This window comes from Aptenodytes forsteri, unplaced genomic scaffold (assembly GCF_000699145.1).
Source record: "Aptenodytes forsteri isolate BGI_AS27 unplaced genomic scaffold, ASM69914v1 Scaffold72, whole genome shotgun sequence".
Taxonomy (NCBI): domain Eukaryota; kingdom Metazoa; phylum Chordata; class Aves; order Sphenisciformes; family Spheniscidae; genus Aptenodytes; species Aptenodytes forsteri.
This window is the reverse complement of record NW_008796193.1, coordinates 204,016-221,515: the sequence shown is the minus strand read 5'-3', so window position 1 is coordinate 221,515 and position 17,500 is coordinate 204,016. Positions and strand designations below refer to the sequence as shown.

Below are 17,500 nucleotides of genomic sequence, written 5' to 3'. Positions count from 1 at the left end.
CATCTGCTGAATTTCTCTGAACTTTATTGGCACTTCAGGAAGAACAGGGTATGGATTTTAACAACTCCTCCAAACAGGGAAAAAATGCCTTAATATCAAGAGATACCTCTGCAGATAAGCACATGGACCCATGAATTACTCCACAACCTTAAGGAATTGATGTTTTATTATAATCCAGTAAAAAGACTGGTCAAAACACCTCAACATAATTTACAGCAACAAAAAATAAAATAAGAAAAAAAACAAGCCAGGCAAACATTTGGTAAAGTACTTCCCTCCCCCCACCCCCAAGAGGAGTAGTTATCCAATTAAACTGGAACATGGAGAAGAACAATTCACTGTATTCTAACAAATAAAAAAATGTGTCTACAAATCTCACCGTAATACTGAAAGCTTCTTACATTAGTTTTCTTGCAAAATATCATTTCTTTACAATACAGTATACATTTCCAAGGGAAGGAGGACCATAAACATATCCTCCATCCTATGACTAATATTTTCTAATTGTGCATAGCTAGAAGTATTGAAATCAAATATCATTAGATACCACTGGAATATAATACTGGTTAAGAAGGCAGGGCTGAAACAACTACAAAGAGTTAGGTGGACTCACTGGCACAAGCCGTTCTATTCCTATATTGAACCATTTGGAATTAGAACGATTAAAAAACCCTATAAACAGAAGTCATGCCAGCATTGTAATACATGAGCTCAGCAGTGTTGTGTGACCCATCAAAGCAGAAAAGATTTACTGGTTTATTATTTGAACACATATTCCAGGCACCATACATCAGCTTGTTAGGAAATTGTTAAAATGTAATAAAGGCTTTTCTCCCCCCAAATGCATCAATAGTTGCCACGGACAGAGCAGAAGTGCTGAGAACCAGCTTTAAAGCACCAAAACAGAAGTGTAAAAGGTTGTTACCCCAGTAATGAGACTCACATAGAGCCAGCGCCAATAACCCTTCAGTATAGAAATACACAAATCAGTTCTGACATTTAACTGCAATCTTTTATTTGTGACTTTCGAAGTACTGAGGCATGTGTTTTTGGCCAACCAAAAGCTTACCATGTCATGTCCCCCCCAAGAGCATGCTATGTCCAGGGGAGAGAAGGGGGCTCCCACATGACTTACCTGGATGTTTAGAAGCAACACGCTAAGCTATGCTCCTAACAGAGGTTGGTTGGTATTTGTGTGGATCTCCACACAGACTTGTATTGCTTCCAAAAAATAAAACAAAACAGCACTGGTAAGGTTGTTTTCAGAAGCCCAAGGAATTCTTGGGGAAATACTGCAGTTTATTAACACTATCATGAACATTTCTTTTTGGCACAGTCCCCCTCTACCTTTCCCATAGAGCAGGGAGCTGAAAATGCTCTAGCATTCAGATGTTTTCTTTCTATCACCACTAGCAGTGATACCATACAAAAGGGGGAATCCACAAAACTGAGAAAGTCACAAGATTTAGGATCATGCTAGGCAAGAAAGGACAGGGCTATAGGGACAGGCTAATCCAAGGAGGGCAAAGCAAAGGAGACTCCATTGTAGGTGGAATCCATTTTTAAGAGGCCTCTTCTGAAGGTTAACATTTCCTTCTATGAAGGATCAAGGCAAAATCCAATTCAACCCTGAGCATACATGGCTGTTTCCTCCCCAGAAATGGCAGGAAGGATTCTGGGTAGCTACAGCATGGATAGCTTGGAAGACAGGAGGTGATGGGTATTACAACAACTGGTACAAATGGCTCTTGGGACCAGTCTCACAACCACTAGTGTCCCATTTCTAAGAGACAGAGACTTCTGTTCTCAAAGCTACAAAGGGGCAAAGCATCCTTCTGGGGAAGTAAAAGCACTTGAGCCAGGGATCTGGCAGAATGCTAGTGAGTATTAAGGCAGCAATTGGACAAATATCTCAGGATCCTCTCCCCTCAAATGCTGCTTGAAGCCAGGAAGATAGATGCAGTCTTGTACATGACCCAGATACAAGAGTAGTTTTTGATCCCCAGCTGCTGATCACTTTTTATGATTGCATCTAGCTTAAACTAAAGACATCTAAGCTATAGTAGATCTGTACACAGTCATAAGGCACCAATGACTATGTGCTAAAAAGGCCTCTTATGGAAAAACCTGAAATCCTATTCACATGACTAGAAATGTACTGGTTCAGCAAGGGAAAAAATACAGCTACAGGAATTTTTAGTCTTTTACATTTCTTCCTAGCCCTTTAGGTTTCCATTGGCAAACTCAAAAAGGAAGGCAGTGTTCTTTAGCTATCTCTGCCTCACTAGTTACATTCAAATCAGACAAATGACAGTGAACAAAGCCATTTACCAGAGACAAAACTTCTGGAAAGCGGGGAATTCAAGGCTTCAAACCACACTGCATCAGTGGAAATATTCCAAAGGCCTCCTCATGATTAGGAAATTCAAAGTTCCATCATTAAACAACAAAAGGTAACACCAGCAGGAATACCACAGAATCTATTTGGTCTGCTTATGTTTGAAGAACAAAAGCTTTGGTCTTTTAGAAAGAAAGTCCATATTCTACCTCCAACCCTTCTTCCTAAGCTCCAGCCTCCCCTTCTCAACTACATGATTCAGACCCTGTATTGAAGTCAGAAATTCAGACCCTGGCTACTAAGCTTAATACTGAAGCTTGCGCAAGTTAGTAGGAAGGCACAGTGTCAAACTGTTAGCACTTTACATAATTCAGTAAAAGTATCTGCTGGCCTCCCCACCCAATGGGAGAGGACAGCAACACAGCCACTTCAGTAAGCAATACAAAACTAAATGCAGTGAGACTTTACCCAAAGCCAAACAATTTCAGATTTGCCCCAATACATGTTTGCTTTCCCAAGCCACCCCAGGAAGATGTAAATACTATTCTTTCTTCTGTTGCTTAACTCCAGCATTTGCCCAAAACTCGATAAATAAGACCATGGTCACTCTTCTGTAGTGGTTCCAGCATAGCACGATTACGAGTGAATGATGGGAGAGGATGGGAAAGAGGGGAGAAGAGAGTGCAGACAGCAGGTGGAGGGGAGAGTTTACATGGACTCAAACTCATCAATGCGCTGCTTGGTGTTGCCCTGCCGAATCTGACGGAGGGTCTTGTACTTGTCTCGGCCCAGACGCATGTTCTCAGCGTGGATCATATCATTGGCTGTCTTCTTGGTTTCATCCCGAGCATTTGCCAGCTCCGAGGAAAGAGCCTTCGGAGAAGGGGAAACAGATAGCAATGGGTTAGCACATGCCAGAGACTCAAAGCCGGACAAGGAGGTTCCTTGCTGATCCTCCTAAAGATTCAATATCCATGGAGACAGGAAACAGGTAAGTCCAAATGTTTACAGTTCTGGGCAACCTGCTCTAGCTGATCATGCTTGAGCAAGGAAGTGGGAATAGATGATCTTAAGAGGTCCCTTCCAACCTAAACAATTCTGTGATTCTATGGAAGTTGTTAGTATTTTTCCCTAACATTTGAAGGCAGAAAACATCAGGCAGTCTGTAATTCTATTTATTTTTGTCTAGCACAGTAAGAAAGACTGTCTCCAATGTACTTCAGAAGAGTCAAGTGGAGGGATCCCTAAAGTCAACAGGAGCATCTTGCAGAATTCAAGCAATTACTAGCCTTCTACCACAAAAGAAGCTTGCTGTAGAAGATAAAGTGCACCTCTGTCACTCTGCCTGTGCATAACCACCACAGATGATGCAGAACAAGCAAAGCATGATGCAAGTCAGGCAACTAGCAGGCAGTGTAACAACATGCTTGGAAAGACTCAACACCAGAACACCGGAGTTCCTTATGAGAACATGGTGCAGCACTGCTCCCTCCATGCTGAGCCCTAGTGGGCTGCTCTCAGGGTTTTGCAACGCAACCCAGTCAGACAAGGCAGTTACAGACATCTGCTTGATAGGACTGGACCAAGTTCTCTGATTCATTGCAGCCAGGGCTATGAACAGCTGTCAGATGGCTGGCAAGACTCACACAAGCACACTACATCTGACAGATGCTGCTTTTTGGCACTGCTTGAAAATACTTCACTACTTCCAGTGAAATGGAAGTCAAGTGCCAGGAAACAAGATCTGCCTCTCTGCTCAATGGTTAAGCAGCTATCTGGCAAGATCATGATCACCCCTCTTTCCCCCAGCCTTTTTTTTTTTTTTTTTTTAAATACCAGCTGCAATTACTGGTGAGAAGAATAGAAGCAGCACCCAGACACACACCCTCTCTGCTGCCAACTTCTTACCTTCAAGTGTTTCTGGACCCGTTCGTTCTTCTCTGCTTCAGTGGTGCGCTCCTCCTCACTGCGGTCCTTGATGGTGGCCTCTGATCGTAGCTCAGCACTGGCTTCTGCCGCGTTCTCATCCTGCTCATCATCATGCTCATTCTCAGACTGCATGGGCTCAGTGACATGAGGGGTGCTCATGGCAGTCTTCAACTCCTCTTTGGTCTTTTCTAGGTCCTCCTGCACCATCTGTGCCTGCAGCAGGGCATGCCACAGTGAATTAGTCAATATAATCCTGAGTGCATGAGACTTCTTGCAGAAGTGCACAGAAGCACTACTCAGTGTTTATTGCAAGAAACCTTGCACCTCTTGCACACTGAAGTGGTATGTTCCAAAGCTACTCAGCCACAATCATTTGCAAAACTTTCTGCTGGCTAACACTTCAGAGATTTGAAGAATGGTTATAATTCATGGAAAATGAGCTATAGGCCTAATTAGTCAAAATATTTCTACATGGAGTTAGAATAAGGCACTCATTCCACGAAGAAAAGCAAAGCTGGGTGTTTACAATGGCCTCAAGCTTGCAGACACTCAGTCTAGCGTGGTATCTAGTGCAGTAGTTTAGGTCACAACACAGAATGAAGAGCAACTCCACAAAAAGTACTGCCATTTGCTCAGATTCTGCTTTACCTTCTGTTGCCACTCCTGGGCCTCACTCTCTTTCTTCTGCCTGGCCAGCTCCAGCTGTGTGATCCTAGCTGTAAGTTCTGCCATCTCAGCAGCCTGCAAAAGAAAGGCTTTTAAGGGGGACAAAACCAAAGTACTTGCTAAATGAAGCATTAGTCCAAAGTCCTGAATAAAAACAGTATCTCTAACATCTTTTTGGTAAGGAGAAAGCCTTCCTGTAAATTTCAGTCCCACCAATATCTCCATGATGCTAGGGAAAAGGAAGCCAAAAAAGTTTTGGGTTTTGTTGTGGTGTTTGGGTTTTTTTTTCCTTCTCCTCCAAACACAGCTACAGAACTCAATTCTTTGAATCCAAACCAGGGAAAGCAATTAGTGAGCTCTACACTCTGTTCTCAGCATCACATACAAAAAAAGGCAAAAAGCACAACAATCCAGATCTACTGTACAAATACACTTGTATTTAGGTATAAGTCCATCTGCCTGAGGCTAAAAATTAAAGAACCAAACTATGTTTCCTCACTATATTCATAGCCTGGCTTGCTTCAAGAGCTTAGGTTGCCTATCCCGTCACTGTTTTCCCTACCCAGTTTTCAGCTCACCCACTTACCAGCTGTTCCTGAGTCTTTTGTTGGTCATGAGACGCTTTCAATAGGGCCTCCTTTGCCTCTTCTGCTTCTCTACGTTCTTTAGCCAGTTTCTCTGCTTCCTCCTGAGCTCGTTTTCTCTCCTGTTCCAGCTCCATAGCTCTGCGGGTCTGTTCTTCCAGTTCTGAAAGAATAGGGGAGCACATTTGAAGAGAGATCAAGTAAAGAATGGCAGTAGAAGAGGAAGGTGCCCTTACACCTACGTTCTGTATGAGGATTTTCCTTCAGAGGGACAGGTAAAGGAAAGATGCAAGCAACTGTCCCCTTTCCTCTCCTTCACATACTAACTGGAGCTGGAAGACTAAGAGCCAGGCCTGTGCCAAGCCAACAGATTACTTGCCCGATTGATTTGTGGGGAAGTACCCATCCCAAAATGACATCTTTAAAGGCAGAGAAGCATACAGCATTTTGCTTTGGAAACACCACACTGTAACACTGGCCAAGCAATTAGATAGTAATCACACCAGAGTACTGGCTGGTGTGACCCCTGCTACATTTTTTGACTCCTTCCTCTACAGATGTGCTGGGATAAAGCTTCCAGCCAGCACATGAACAACTGCAAGGTACTCTCGCTGCCAGTGAGGCATCTTGGCTGCCACCCATCTCTTTAATGCAAGTCCTATTTCAACAGCTGCATGTGGAGGGCTTGCATTCAGCTTCAGAAGGCTAAACCAGGGCCCTAACACCAGTTAGCACACAATACTGGAGAGCCAAATGGCTCAGAGATGCTCATAGCTTCACTATTTGAACCCTTCTCACTCAGACTATGCATCTGAGAAAATATTGGAACATTTCACATTACCTTGCTGAGCTTTCTTGGTTTGCTCCTCAATTTGCTTGAGTCTCTCCATTAGCTCCTCCTTCTCACGTTCAATCTTCTCCTTCTCCTTTTCTGCCAACTCCCTCTTCTTCTTCTCATTTTCCAGCAGGGCTCTGATGATGGGGAAGTTGTAATGCAATTTCAAATTAGCAACTACTCAGATTGGAGCACTTCCTAGTGAAGCCATGAGCACACAAGAGATGTGCACTACAGCACTCAGCTGATGAGTTTTACTCCAGACATGCCCCTTTATAGAAGTGCAGAAAGAGCGAGCTCTGCTGGCATTCATCTCAATGGCAAGTTCATAAGGGAAATCTCCTTATACCAAGGTCCGTATTAGTCCCGTCAAATAGACAGAGGAATCTTTAACTCTAAGAAAGTGATGGTGGGTCACATTTGTGATGAGTGCCATTTCCATCATCCCATTAGATCTACTGAAGCAGAAAGCAATCTGCTCTATTTTTGGCTCAAGCAGATTAAGGTGCTGCCTGCAATTTATCTAGCACATGATGCTATTGTGCAGTGATCGGCCACGTGCAGGTTACTCACAACCCTACCAACCTCTCCATCTGTTTCTGATGCTTCTCTTCCCGAGCCTGTGCTTTCATCTGCTGCACCTCAATGGTATCTGGTTTACGTCTGCGCATGTAGAGCTCATGGTTCCCCATGCAAAGTGCCAAGATTCGTTTGTTAATCCGTAACCGAGGGGCATAGAATACAAAGTCCTTGGGACAAGAAAAAGGCAGCATTAGACCTGTTCTTTCAGCATAAGAAGCCCCCTGTGTATGCAATACACTCCAAGACCCTAAGCTTTCTTAGAATTGCTAGCCAGCCTTTCTTAAGGGTGTTTAATTTATCAGTGGATAAATCTTTCAGGAATGAATTTCAACCTGACATACACACAGGGCAGAAGTGCCCAATTTGTTGTTACAGTGTGCTGGGTTTTATTGTAAAGCAACCCTAGCACATAGAGTACACAGCAATTTAGCTTCACTGTTTCATTACAAACACGATCAGGGGCTGGTTTACCAGGCACACTGAGACTATGACTTCTCCCACCTTTCTTCCCACCTAGTTATTTAACACAATAGTCCAGCCAGCCACACCAAGTGTAATGTTTTGTCTTATGCCAGAAAGGGTGTTAAACATTATGTCCAATCAATAAATAACTTCGTTCTGTTAAAAAGAAGCGACAGCAGCACGGAAATGCTTCCAAGCAGCAATGCAACAAGAATGACCAGAAGAACAGAAGGTATCAGCTGACACAGGAAATTAATAAGCCTTAAAAGATAACCAATTATGTTCATTATAAATTTGCAAGTAAAAAACCCTCCCAGCATACCCTACAAAATAACCTGAAGCTTCAGGTTCAAGTAAGGTGAAAAACTGCAAAAGACCATCCCACACACTACTAAAGCCAACAGGCTGCAAAGGAAACATTCACAATTAACATAGGTGCCTCAGATCCCTAATTGTTTCATTGGAGAATCTGAACAGTCTTAGGAGAATCAGAAACCCTAAGCAAAGAGCTTCTCCCTGTCACTGGCTTTGAACAGCTTAAGGTTATACTGAATAAATTTCTTCCTTCCTAGCCAGAAACAAATCCCAGCCATCACCTTACTGCCATTAGACCCATTCTGTGCATACTGCCTGGAACAGATCAGGTAGTAGAGCGCTGCTTAAGTCAGCATTGACATTATTGATGAAAAGATTGTGTGCAATTGAAAAAAAAAAAAAAAAAAAATCATTCAGCCAAGAAGCCGAAAGTTTAATTTGAATATTGCTTCTTACTGGTGCTTTCTTGTCAATAGGCTTGATAACAAATTTCTTGTCATTGAATGAGATATTTCTGATCTCACTCCAAGGGAATCCAATTTTCGGTGTTAGCCTGCAGAAAAATGGAAAGCAAAAGAAAATAAAAAAGCCCCCATTGAAAATCCTTGACTTACAATATAAAGCTCAAAATTTTACCAAATCTGCCCTCATATTTCAGTATTCTTACGTTGACTGGAATCAGCAAATAAAATTAGTCATGCAAATAAACTACAGATATAAAAGCAGGATTGAAAAACTGCCTTTTTTTTTTTTAATGGAAAACAGAACTGGAGAACGCATCTGTGGCAGGAAGACTAGGGATACAAGTAAAACTAGCTTGATAAGATTTGCCAATTTCTTTTATTTTTTGGTCCAAAGCAGCATGTTTTATGGATCATTCTGGCAGTATCAAAAACACAGCTAAGAATGATATAGAAATTGTAGAGTTTAAAGACTTGAATTCCAGAAAAGATTAATTTTGAGTACCTTTATAATGGAAAGGAGATGAAGGCAATGATGAGGAGAGGGGGTTTATTACCTGTCATTCTGCTCATAAATGTTGAGTCCAAGAGCATCTACACCTAGCCAGAGTTCAGAGCCCTTCTTGTTCTTAATGCTGAAGTAGTTCACACCATACATTTCCAGATCCTGTGCAATTTTCAGGTACTCCAAGACAGCATCTTCTCTGCAGCGTGCAAAAAGAAAGCAGATATTCCTTTTTGAGGCTATAAGCCATTAAAGTAAGAAGGTGCTGTCTTCCTACATGGACAGAGCAGCAACAAGCTGGCAAAGGTTCTAAGCATCACCCTAGTAGATAATAACAAACTCAGTAAAACAAAACTGAGTTTGCAAAGAACAGCCAGCTGATGTGGACTAGCAAGGGCAGAGGCATGTGAACCTAGTTACTCTGAGCAGAATAACTCGAAGAATGCTAACTCATGCTGAAGCAAGCCACAGATTTTTGTATGCATTCATACATTACACACTAGCATATATCACACTACTTTAAATACAGCAGTTTCACACTGCATCAGTTACCTAATCATTCCTCGATGTTCCTCATGCCACACCTGGATCCTCTCCTCCCACTGGTCCTTGTTAAGCTTGTGCTGCTCCAGAACTCTAGAAAGAGTACATGGGATGTTTGAGACCAGCCACTGCATTTATGCACACACAGTCACATCACTCTTGAATAACGCTTCCTTAAATACTCCACTGACATCAGTTTTCCCACAGAAATATTCCAGGAAATACAGTTTTATTATAAGGCTAGAGACACAGTGGTCAGTATTCAGACTTCTAACAAATGACAAGTTGTATTCAGTGGTGCTTCTCCTTGTAGCATTACGTTTTTTGGTTTTGGAGCTTCTTTCACTACTTCTGATTAGACTATTTTCAGTAGCAATAGAATGTTTAAGATTAAAGTGCTTAATTAGATGAATACTAATCCCAATCCTCAGAGCGGCACCAGGCTATATTTTATTCTGAACATTCCAATCAAGATACCCCCCACCCCAAAAAAAATCCCAAACCCTTTAAGGCAAAGAAGGTCTAAGACTACCCAGGTTCACTTACCTCTGTGGGAGCAGTTTGTCACTAGCAAGGTAGCCAGACTTGTGCACCTCTTTGTTGAAGTCTCCATATTTTGACTGGACGGCATAAGAAGCCAGAAGGACAGCTGTTTCTGGAGGGCAATAAATGTCATCATTCAGAATTGCCTCCTTCACTTGGAGGAAGAAAAGGCGCTGCGTGATGTCCTGGATCAGCTCTTCTGCCACATCCTCTGGGTAGAACTTGGCACGGAATTTGAAAAGCAGGGGGCTTTCTTTGCGTACATCCTGTGCTGTTACCTGGAACAGAGTTATCAGATTTTATAGCCTACATACCAAATGAAGGGGAGCAGGTTTACGAACAGGAAGACAAGCACGCATTAGAAAAAAATTCTCCTTTCCAATGCAGAAGTGAGTGGGCAGAAAAGCAGGGATTTTCAATTCCTTACTGCTAAATACCTCATCACCTCTCCCTACAGGACTTATAACAAGCCGCTAGTTATGATCGGTGCTAGGTAAGCTACTTTCCAGGTTTCTCTCCAACCAAGATGCTCACATGAGCACCACATTAGTGTGTTACTGGGAAGGGTAACAGATGTGCCTGGATAACAAACAGGACTAGTTGCAGGAGGACCAGGTCAGGTACCAACTCACTAATCTTGCAGTACTTCAGGTGTGTGGACAGGCAAGAACAGATCCCTGACAGAAGTATGGAGACTGAATTTACCCCTGCCCTCCAAGAGAAGGGAACCCAGGACAAGTGAAAGCTTGTAGCAAACATACCTTTTTGTTCAATTTCAGCCATGTTGAGAAGCCCTTGGTGTCCTGATACTGAAGTCCAAAAAACCAGACCTCTCTTAGACCAATTGTCTTGACGACCTGGAAGAAAGATGATTAGCAAGAGCCCCAGCCAGATGGGCTGATCTCACTGGTGGCAGAGAACATGTTAGAGGTAAGTTCAGATGAACATGAAGACACCCACTGCCCTAGCCTCCTGCCTCCCCTGCTATGGTGCACATACATAATGACAGGGCATCTGAGGGGTCTTGAGTGGGCGATGTATTGTATTCTTCCCTCTCCCGTATCTCTTTAAGGCTTGTTGCTATTTATAAACAACAGCTGGGACACTATTTTCTTCAGCTACTTACAAGCCAACATGCATGGCCAAAATACAATGCAACAGGTCTGACAGGTGTAATAGCTGCCAGGAATCAACAACACAGCTCCATTTTCAGGTAGACCCCTCACTTATCACGCAAATGTACTACTCCTGGGCAAGCCATGAATCACCCCGCTACGTTGTGTCCTACTAGGCTGTGCTATTTTAAGATTTGTATTCTATTCCACCAATAGCTGTGGAGCGGCCTTTCATGCAGCTCTTTAATGAGTGGCACCATTAAGAGGTACTACAGTGGGTAAATTGATATGCTATCCCTTGTGCCAGGACAAAGAGCCACCACAGAAGTTAGCTACACTGCTATGTAAGCTCTCTCCTTAGTCATTTCCCTAGCACACCATGGGTGCTATGTAAATAAGAGTTAAGAAGGCTTTACAGACATACTGTAACAAGAGACAAGAGCCTCATGGGGGGGTAAGACTACTGCAATATAATGCTACTGCTGGTAAAAAGGAGGGGGAAGTTTCTTGGTAAAGCCTGTTCACTAGCACGAGGCCACAGCTTTGTGCCCTGGCAAGTCTGGGACATGCCACAGGGTGCAGCAAGTCTAGAAACTGAAGTTCCCCCACATCTCCCCTGAACCCCCAGGAGTTGTTCTCATACCGGCAAACAAGGCACTTACCTGTCACCCCCATTACTAGACAAGGAAAGGGGAGGGAGAAGACACTTGCCTTTAGGTTGACACTGTACCTAAAGTACGACACCGTAAGCTGCTTTTATACACCACCCACCCCTCAGGCTTGCTCACAGCTCCCCTCCTTCAGAGGGACTCAATAACTGGACAGCAGGGGATGAGCCTCACCCTGAGGAAACCAGCTGCCTGATCATTTTGTCCCCCCTGCCAGGTAAGTTGAGGTAATTTTGTACTGCCTTGTCCCACGTTTTATGATTTCTCCCTAAATGCCTACTTCCTTTTAAATTACTTCCTTGTTGAACCCTAAGGATGCACTCTGTTCCCTTCTGATTTGGTCTCTAATTTTGGCAAGATACAACACCAAAGATGTAGGTTCCCTGCAAACACATTACTAGTTAAGATTCTTTAGGGCTTGGATCAGACATTTCTTCTGGCCTTACAAAAGCAGCATTAGGGCCCTAGTACCTTTCAGGCCAAAAAACCAAAAGGAGCTTTCAGCAGAGGCATGCTATTAGTAGCACACACAGAGACAAAACCTACACAAGGTCATGAAGTCTATATACATCATCCCACTGGAGTCCGTGAAATTATTCAGCCTGTCCTTACTTGAATACGAACTGGAGAGCAGGTCTAAAGCCCCTGTAAACGCAGGGAAACGTGGGGCAGATAAGCTTTCACTTGTGCATATCACATAGTAGGATGCACACAGCTAAGGAGACTTTTGGAGAAGAATCAGAGTTTGCTGTATACATTGAAAGCACGTGGTACAAGGAGAAGGCGGCAGGCTGTCCTAGAGCCTAAGGAAAGCTCTGTTCTCGGCAGCATTAACATTTGAATGGGATGGAAGCTCCCCTCCCCTACTGCATGTGTCTGCTTGCCTCACTTCCATTTGTCAGCAGCTTATGCCTGGGAATTCAACAAGCTGGACTGCCAGCAAGGAACTGAAAGGCATCACACTGAGGCCCTGCACAAAAGGACTTTTATTCTACAGCAGAAGTCTGCACAGCAATAACAGACAACAACAGACTGGACAGAGGAGAGGGGGAGACAGCACAGCACACAACATCACATCCCCAAGCTGTTACTGAATCAAGTGGAGGGTGCAGGGGCGAGGGGAAAAGACAGTCCTCCTCCCTCCTTCCTACCTCAGCTTTAGCAGGTTGTTTAGTTCCATTTAGCAAGGGAAAAAGCAAGAAGAAACAGCTTTCTACAGCTGCAAGGAGTCTGGCTGGCAGTTAGCAGCTCAGTTATGTCTGAGGGTGTACAGCATTCAGAGCCCTGATGAACTGAGATGTGAGATGTTCCAAAAAGTAAACAGTTACTGGCAGTGGCTGAGGATGGATAAGGGCAGGAGAGTAGAGTACTGTTTTAACACAGACCACTATACTTAAATACCTAAAGTTTACACTCTCGGCTGGAGAGTGACATCTTTTCTTCATGCTAGGGAGAACTTTAAGTCAGTCCCTGGGTCTTGTTTAGCCTGCAGTACAAGGCTTAGTCTACAACTGGCAACAGATTACAGGCAGCCTTAAAATCCAGCTGTCCCACAGTACCTCGACCAGCCATGACAAAGCTCTTCATCAAGTACTGTTAGCTTAAAATTCCACTTAGTAAGCAATACTGCCTCAGGGGAAAAGGTGCATTTCTAGCCACTCTCACTTCACCTTCTGCAGACAGTCTAAGCACACAGCAGTACAGTTTTGTTTTTTTTTTTTACTTATGTTCAGAGAAGAAACACAAGGTCTTCCAGGTAACCTTTTCTCTCACTTCTCCTTACTCCACATTTTCCAAGTCTGCGTGACTCCTGTCCTTCCCCTCAGCACTCACCCATCTCCCTCCGAACTATGTTCTTGACTTTGAGTGCTGCCCTACAGCACAAGGAGAGCCATAAGCAGCCTCTTAAATGTAGATTTTAGCATCAAGATGATGATTGAAGATTGCCCTCATTCTCAGCCCAAGAAATACACCACCACACTGGCAAACACATGGGCAAGACCAAAGCATGCAAACAGAGGAGAACACATTCCACTCAGACTAAGTTCTGCGTCAAAGGCCAAAGCATCCCAGGCTATACCATAGCACAAATCTGTCTTGAATCTCACCTGCTGTCCTAGTTAAAGATGAAGTGGGCCTCTCTCCCTTTCTATGACAGGCACGTCAAGTACTTCTGAGAAAACTGCTAGCAATCCTTATTGCTGGAGGAGCTCTGAACTGGTACCACACCCGCAGCTTCATATGCCATAGTCAAAAACAACTTAGGGTGCCTGGAAGACCATGTTCTAACTTAACACCCAAGATGGGCTCCATCTACAGCCATAAGTATTCAACTGTTCCCTTTCCATTTGGCTGATGGATATATTTCTAACTTTCCCTTTCAAAGTGCTAAAATGCCAAAGTGCTAAATGACAGGATCTTCTTTGAGTTTTTAAGCTTATTACAGTTTGCCATTGACCACCTTAGCAACAAGCAGTCCATTTTTGGTTGGACTACTGCTTTTATAAAAGCCAATAAGTTTCCACATGTTCCTGTGAAATTTGAGACACATTTCCATACCACTCAACCACAAGCCTTCATTACACAAACAAGAGTTCTGGGGTTTGCTGGAGGAACTGGCCAATGTCCCAAGACTTGCTGCTTTCTACCATGAAACTGCCATAGTAAGTTTTTGGTTCAGTGCTTTCATCTACTGAATCAAGCACTCCAGACCAGTTTCCTATGTATTTAAACACTACTAGGTAGGACCTTTCCAAGGCTAAAGGCTTCTCTACAGTCTCCTTCCTCACAAAGCTTAGTTTACAGGCCATGAGAGACCAGCCACTTTTATTCCAAACACAGCTCAACTCAGCTGGAGTTACTCAAAAGTCGAGAGGAATTTGGTCAGCCTGTGTCATAAGCTTTAGCAACCATGAAAGAAGAGACTGACAAACTGGTACTCTACAAAACCATCAAACTCACTGCAGCAAATAAGCACACCAGGGCAGGGCACATGAACTCAGAATCCTAGGAGCTCTGGCTCTTAGTGAAATCTGTAGGATCCTTAAGAATAAAAAAGAAAAAATAAAGATACCCCCACACTCCACTACTTATTAGGCTCAATGCTGAACATAAAATACAGCATCAGTGACTAGGTTTAGTGTGAGCAGAGAGATGCTTATTGTTACAATTTTAACCCATAGCTGAGTGCACTTATCTTACAAGCTTAGTTTTGACCCCAAAAGTTCATGAAACTGAGGAAAAGCCTCCTAGGAAGGTTAACCACATGCTTTCAAAGTCTGAGGTGACAGATATTAAAGTTTTTCTAACGTCACATTTCTCCTTAACCTGTGACTTGGCTTCGTGGCTCTTAATTGTACAGAGATCACCTATAATGAGATTGGGTGCTTTTGGTTACTCTAAAGGCTTATTCTGGTGTGGCATGCTGAAGCCACCACCTCCTGGACTTTGCAATGTCCAAAAGCTAGCATTGGAAGGACTGAAGTTTACATGGTCAGCTACAGGCTCAGAGAGCACTAAGCACATTACTGAGAAGCAAATCTGTTCTGAAGTTGGAGAAAGAGTTCATTTTAGGTTGGGGAAGGAAGTACTGACTGAACAGTTTAGTAACCACAACTCATTGTTAAAAAGACCCTGATGTAAGGCCTACCAAATGAGTAGAGATCCCCACCCATTGACTGCATTCACCACCCAGCTGACCTAGCATAGCAGACAGCTAAGACTCCTCTTCCAGAGACTAGAAGGAATAAGGGCTCTGAAGGGGAATGAAAGAACAAGGCACCAGCAGGATCCAAGGTCAGAAGTGATCAGAAACAAAGCATTTGAGAAACTGCCTCATACAGCACGTGGGGGACATGGAAGAAGGGATTATGTTCTCATACCGCAGAAGTCAAACTAGTTGAGGATTTTGTGACTAGTCTGTATGCAGGCTGCCTGAGAAGCCTGTAAGATGCAGTGTCCACTAAACCAGGGCATTTCTATGAAAACTTACCAGCCAGCCAGATGTGGAGCGCTTAGACAAGCGAGTTAGCACTTAGGCAACCTCTCTCCCTATCCAAGATATAGGCTAGCCTCCCTCGCCCCCCCAGCAGGCCAAAATCTCACTGATTCAAGCTAGAATCAATTTACCCAAAAAAAGGAAGTTTGAGAGGAAAAGAGATTGAAGGGACACAACGTCAAAGCTATCCACAGCAACAAGTAGCTAAGCAGTTTTACCAGAAAAATGGTTAATCTTTCATGTGTAGGAGATATACAAAGCAAAGCAATGCTTTGTTTTACACACTAGTCTCCAGTCCAACTGCACTTCAGTCTGATATGGCAAAGGGTCAAAGAAGGAAAACAAGCAGCTATCACCGTTGCAGTGCCTGTGCCCTGCATCCCTAGGAAAGCAGTATTTTGAGGCACCTGTGAAGTAATCAGGCTTGTGGGATAAGCAGCACCCCAACAGGCATAGCCCATCCTCAAGCTCTTCTTTTAATCCATAACTAGTAGCTGAGGAATGGGAGCAGAGTTACTGTTTTTGCTAGTGAGTCAGTAAGCGCTGGAGTTCAGCAGCTAATGCTAAGAGGTACATAAGCAAAGAGGTACATAAGCAAAGATGTGGAAGACAGACAGTACAATCCTCCTGTCTCAATTAATCCAGGTTTTGTCCGTGCACACAAGCTTAAGCTATTTAAGCTAAAGCTGTACAGTTACAAGCCTAGGGGATGGGGTGTTATAGGAAGATCTCTTGTATAAAATCATGATGCTACTACACCGTGTATCAGCTCAATGATATTTCTACAGACAGCTACTTTGGGGCAGAAGATGATTTCCAATGAAGCAGTGAAGCATCTGCATTCTATCACTACAAAAATTCACTTTGCAATTTAACCAAGCAGTAAAGAGGGAGACAAGATCATTTCTACCTCAAGCCCATTCACCTTTTATTACTATGGAACTTTAGACTCAAATTGTTCCTCCTCATGAAGCTACTACCTAGATATAAGCTTTCCAAAAGTCTTCTGAATCCTATTCAGAGTAGGTCAGAATTATATGTGGCATAATGAATGTATTTATCTACCTTTAAACACAACAGGTGGAAACAAATACTGCCTAAATGTTACTGAACAAAGCCAGCAGCATGCACTGAGGTAGCTGTGCAGCTAGAAACTTTGGTAATGCTTAACAGCTTCCTTTTTGAGCTGTCAGTTCTGAGTTAAGCAAAGTGGAAGGCACTCTAGGGCAAAAACATGCAGGGTATCTTAAAATTTTTTCTGTGAAAGAGTCAAAAGTCAGGTTTCACACCAGAAGGTCAATGTGCTGCAACAGCAAAACCGTAAGTTTGCTTTGTAGAGGAACTCTCCCTTCCCTCAAAAAAGCGTTGATGAAAGCAGCTCCTTTTTCAGAACCAGCATTATGCAGAAAATACTAGATTAGCAATTCCAGGAGCACAACATAGTTTAAGGGAGCTAGAAAGTGAACAGCCATAACTTTGTTCTTATACACCCCATCATGGGACGCAAGACCACCTCAGGACAGAAACTGAGATGGAGTGAACAGATTATCAGTCAGACAGCAGTCACTGCTTAGTCCCTGTTACCAGTGTCAGCAGGGAGAATGGCTTCAGACTATCCCTTTACAGGAATTAATCCACACAAACAGCTCAGCCATTTGAAACATATTGGATATATGCCAGCTGACAATATATTCAAAGCCCCATCCCCATACAAAGGGAGCAAGTTTAGTATTTACTGTCAGCTCACTAGAGGCTCTCATATTTTGGTTTGGTATTCAGTTACTACTTTATGCAAAGATCAATAATCTGTTTGAGCATGTCCATATACAAGAAGTACTTGCTTCCCTTTATGTGCAAGTCTGACTATAAAGTCTCTTTTGCAATAGGAAAGAGCCTTGAATTTTCATCAAAAAAAAAAAAAAAAAAAAAAAGTGGGGGAAAAAAAACCGTTGGGTGT

General features: G+C 43.1%; 1 protein-coding gene across 1 annotated transcript in view; it reads right to left on the bottom strand.

The window, feature by feature from the left end:
• Positions 1 to 6: 6 nt before the first annotated feature.
• Positions 7 to 17,500, bottom strand: part of MSN (moesin) — a 20,658-nt gene continuing 3,164 nt past the window's right edge. The window contains exons 2-12 of the mRNA XM_009287985.1: positions 10,525 to 10,620; positions 9,767 to 10,041; positions 9,230 to 9,313; positions 8,730 to 8,876; positions 8,168 to 8,264; positions 6,938 to 7,101; positions 6,359 to 6,489; positions 5,520 to 5,680; positions 4,916 to 5,008; positions 4,247 to 4,480; positions 7 to 3,211 (exon numbers count right to left, since the gene is read on the bottom strand). Coding sequence (XP_009286260.1) covers positions 3,047 to 3,211; positions 4,247 to 4,480; positions 4,916 to 5,008; positions 5,520 to 5,680; positions 6,359 to 6,489; positions 6,938 to 7,101; positions 8,168 to 8,264; positions 8,730 to 8,876; positions 9,230 to 9,313; positions 9,767 to 10,041; positions 10,525 to 10,620 — 1,647 coding nt within the window. The 3' untranslated portion in view covers positions 7 to 3,046. The remainder of the gene's footprint in view (positions 3,212 to 4,246; positions 4,481 to 4,915; positions 5,009 to 5,519; positions 5,681 to 6,358; positions 6,490 to 6,937; positions 7,102 to 8,167; positions 8,265 to 8,729; positions 8,877 to 9,229; positions 9,314 to 9,766; positions 10,042 to 10,524; positions 10,621 to 17,500) is intronic.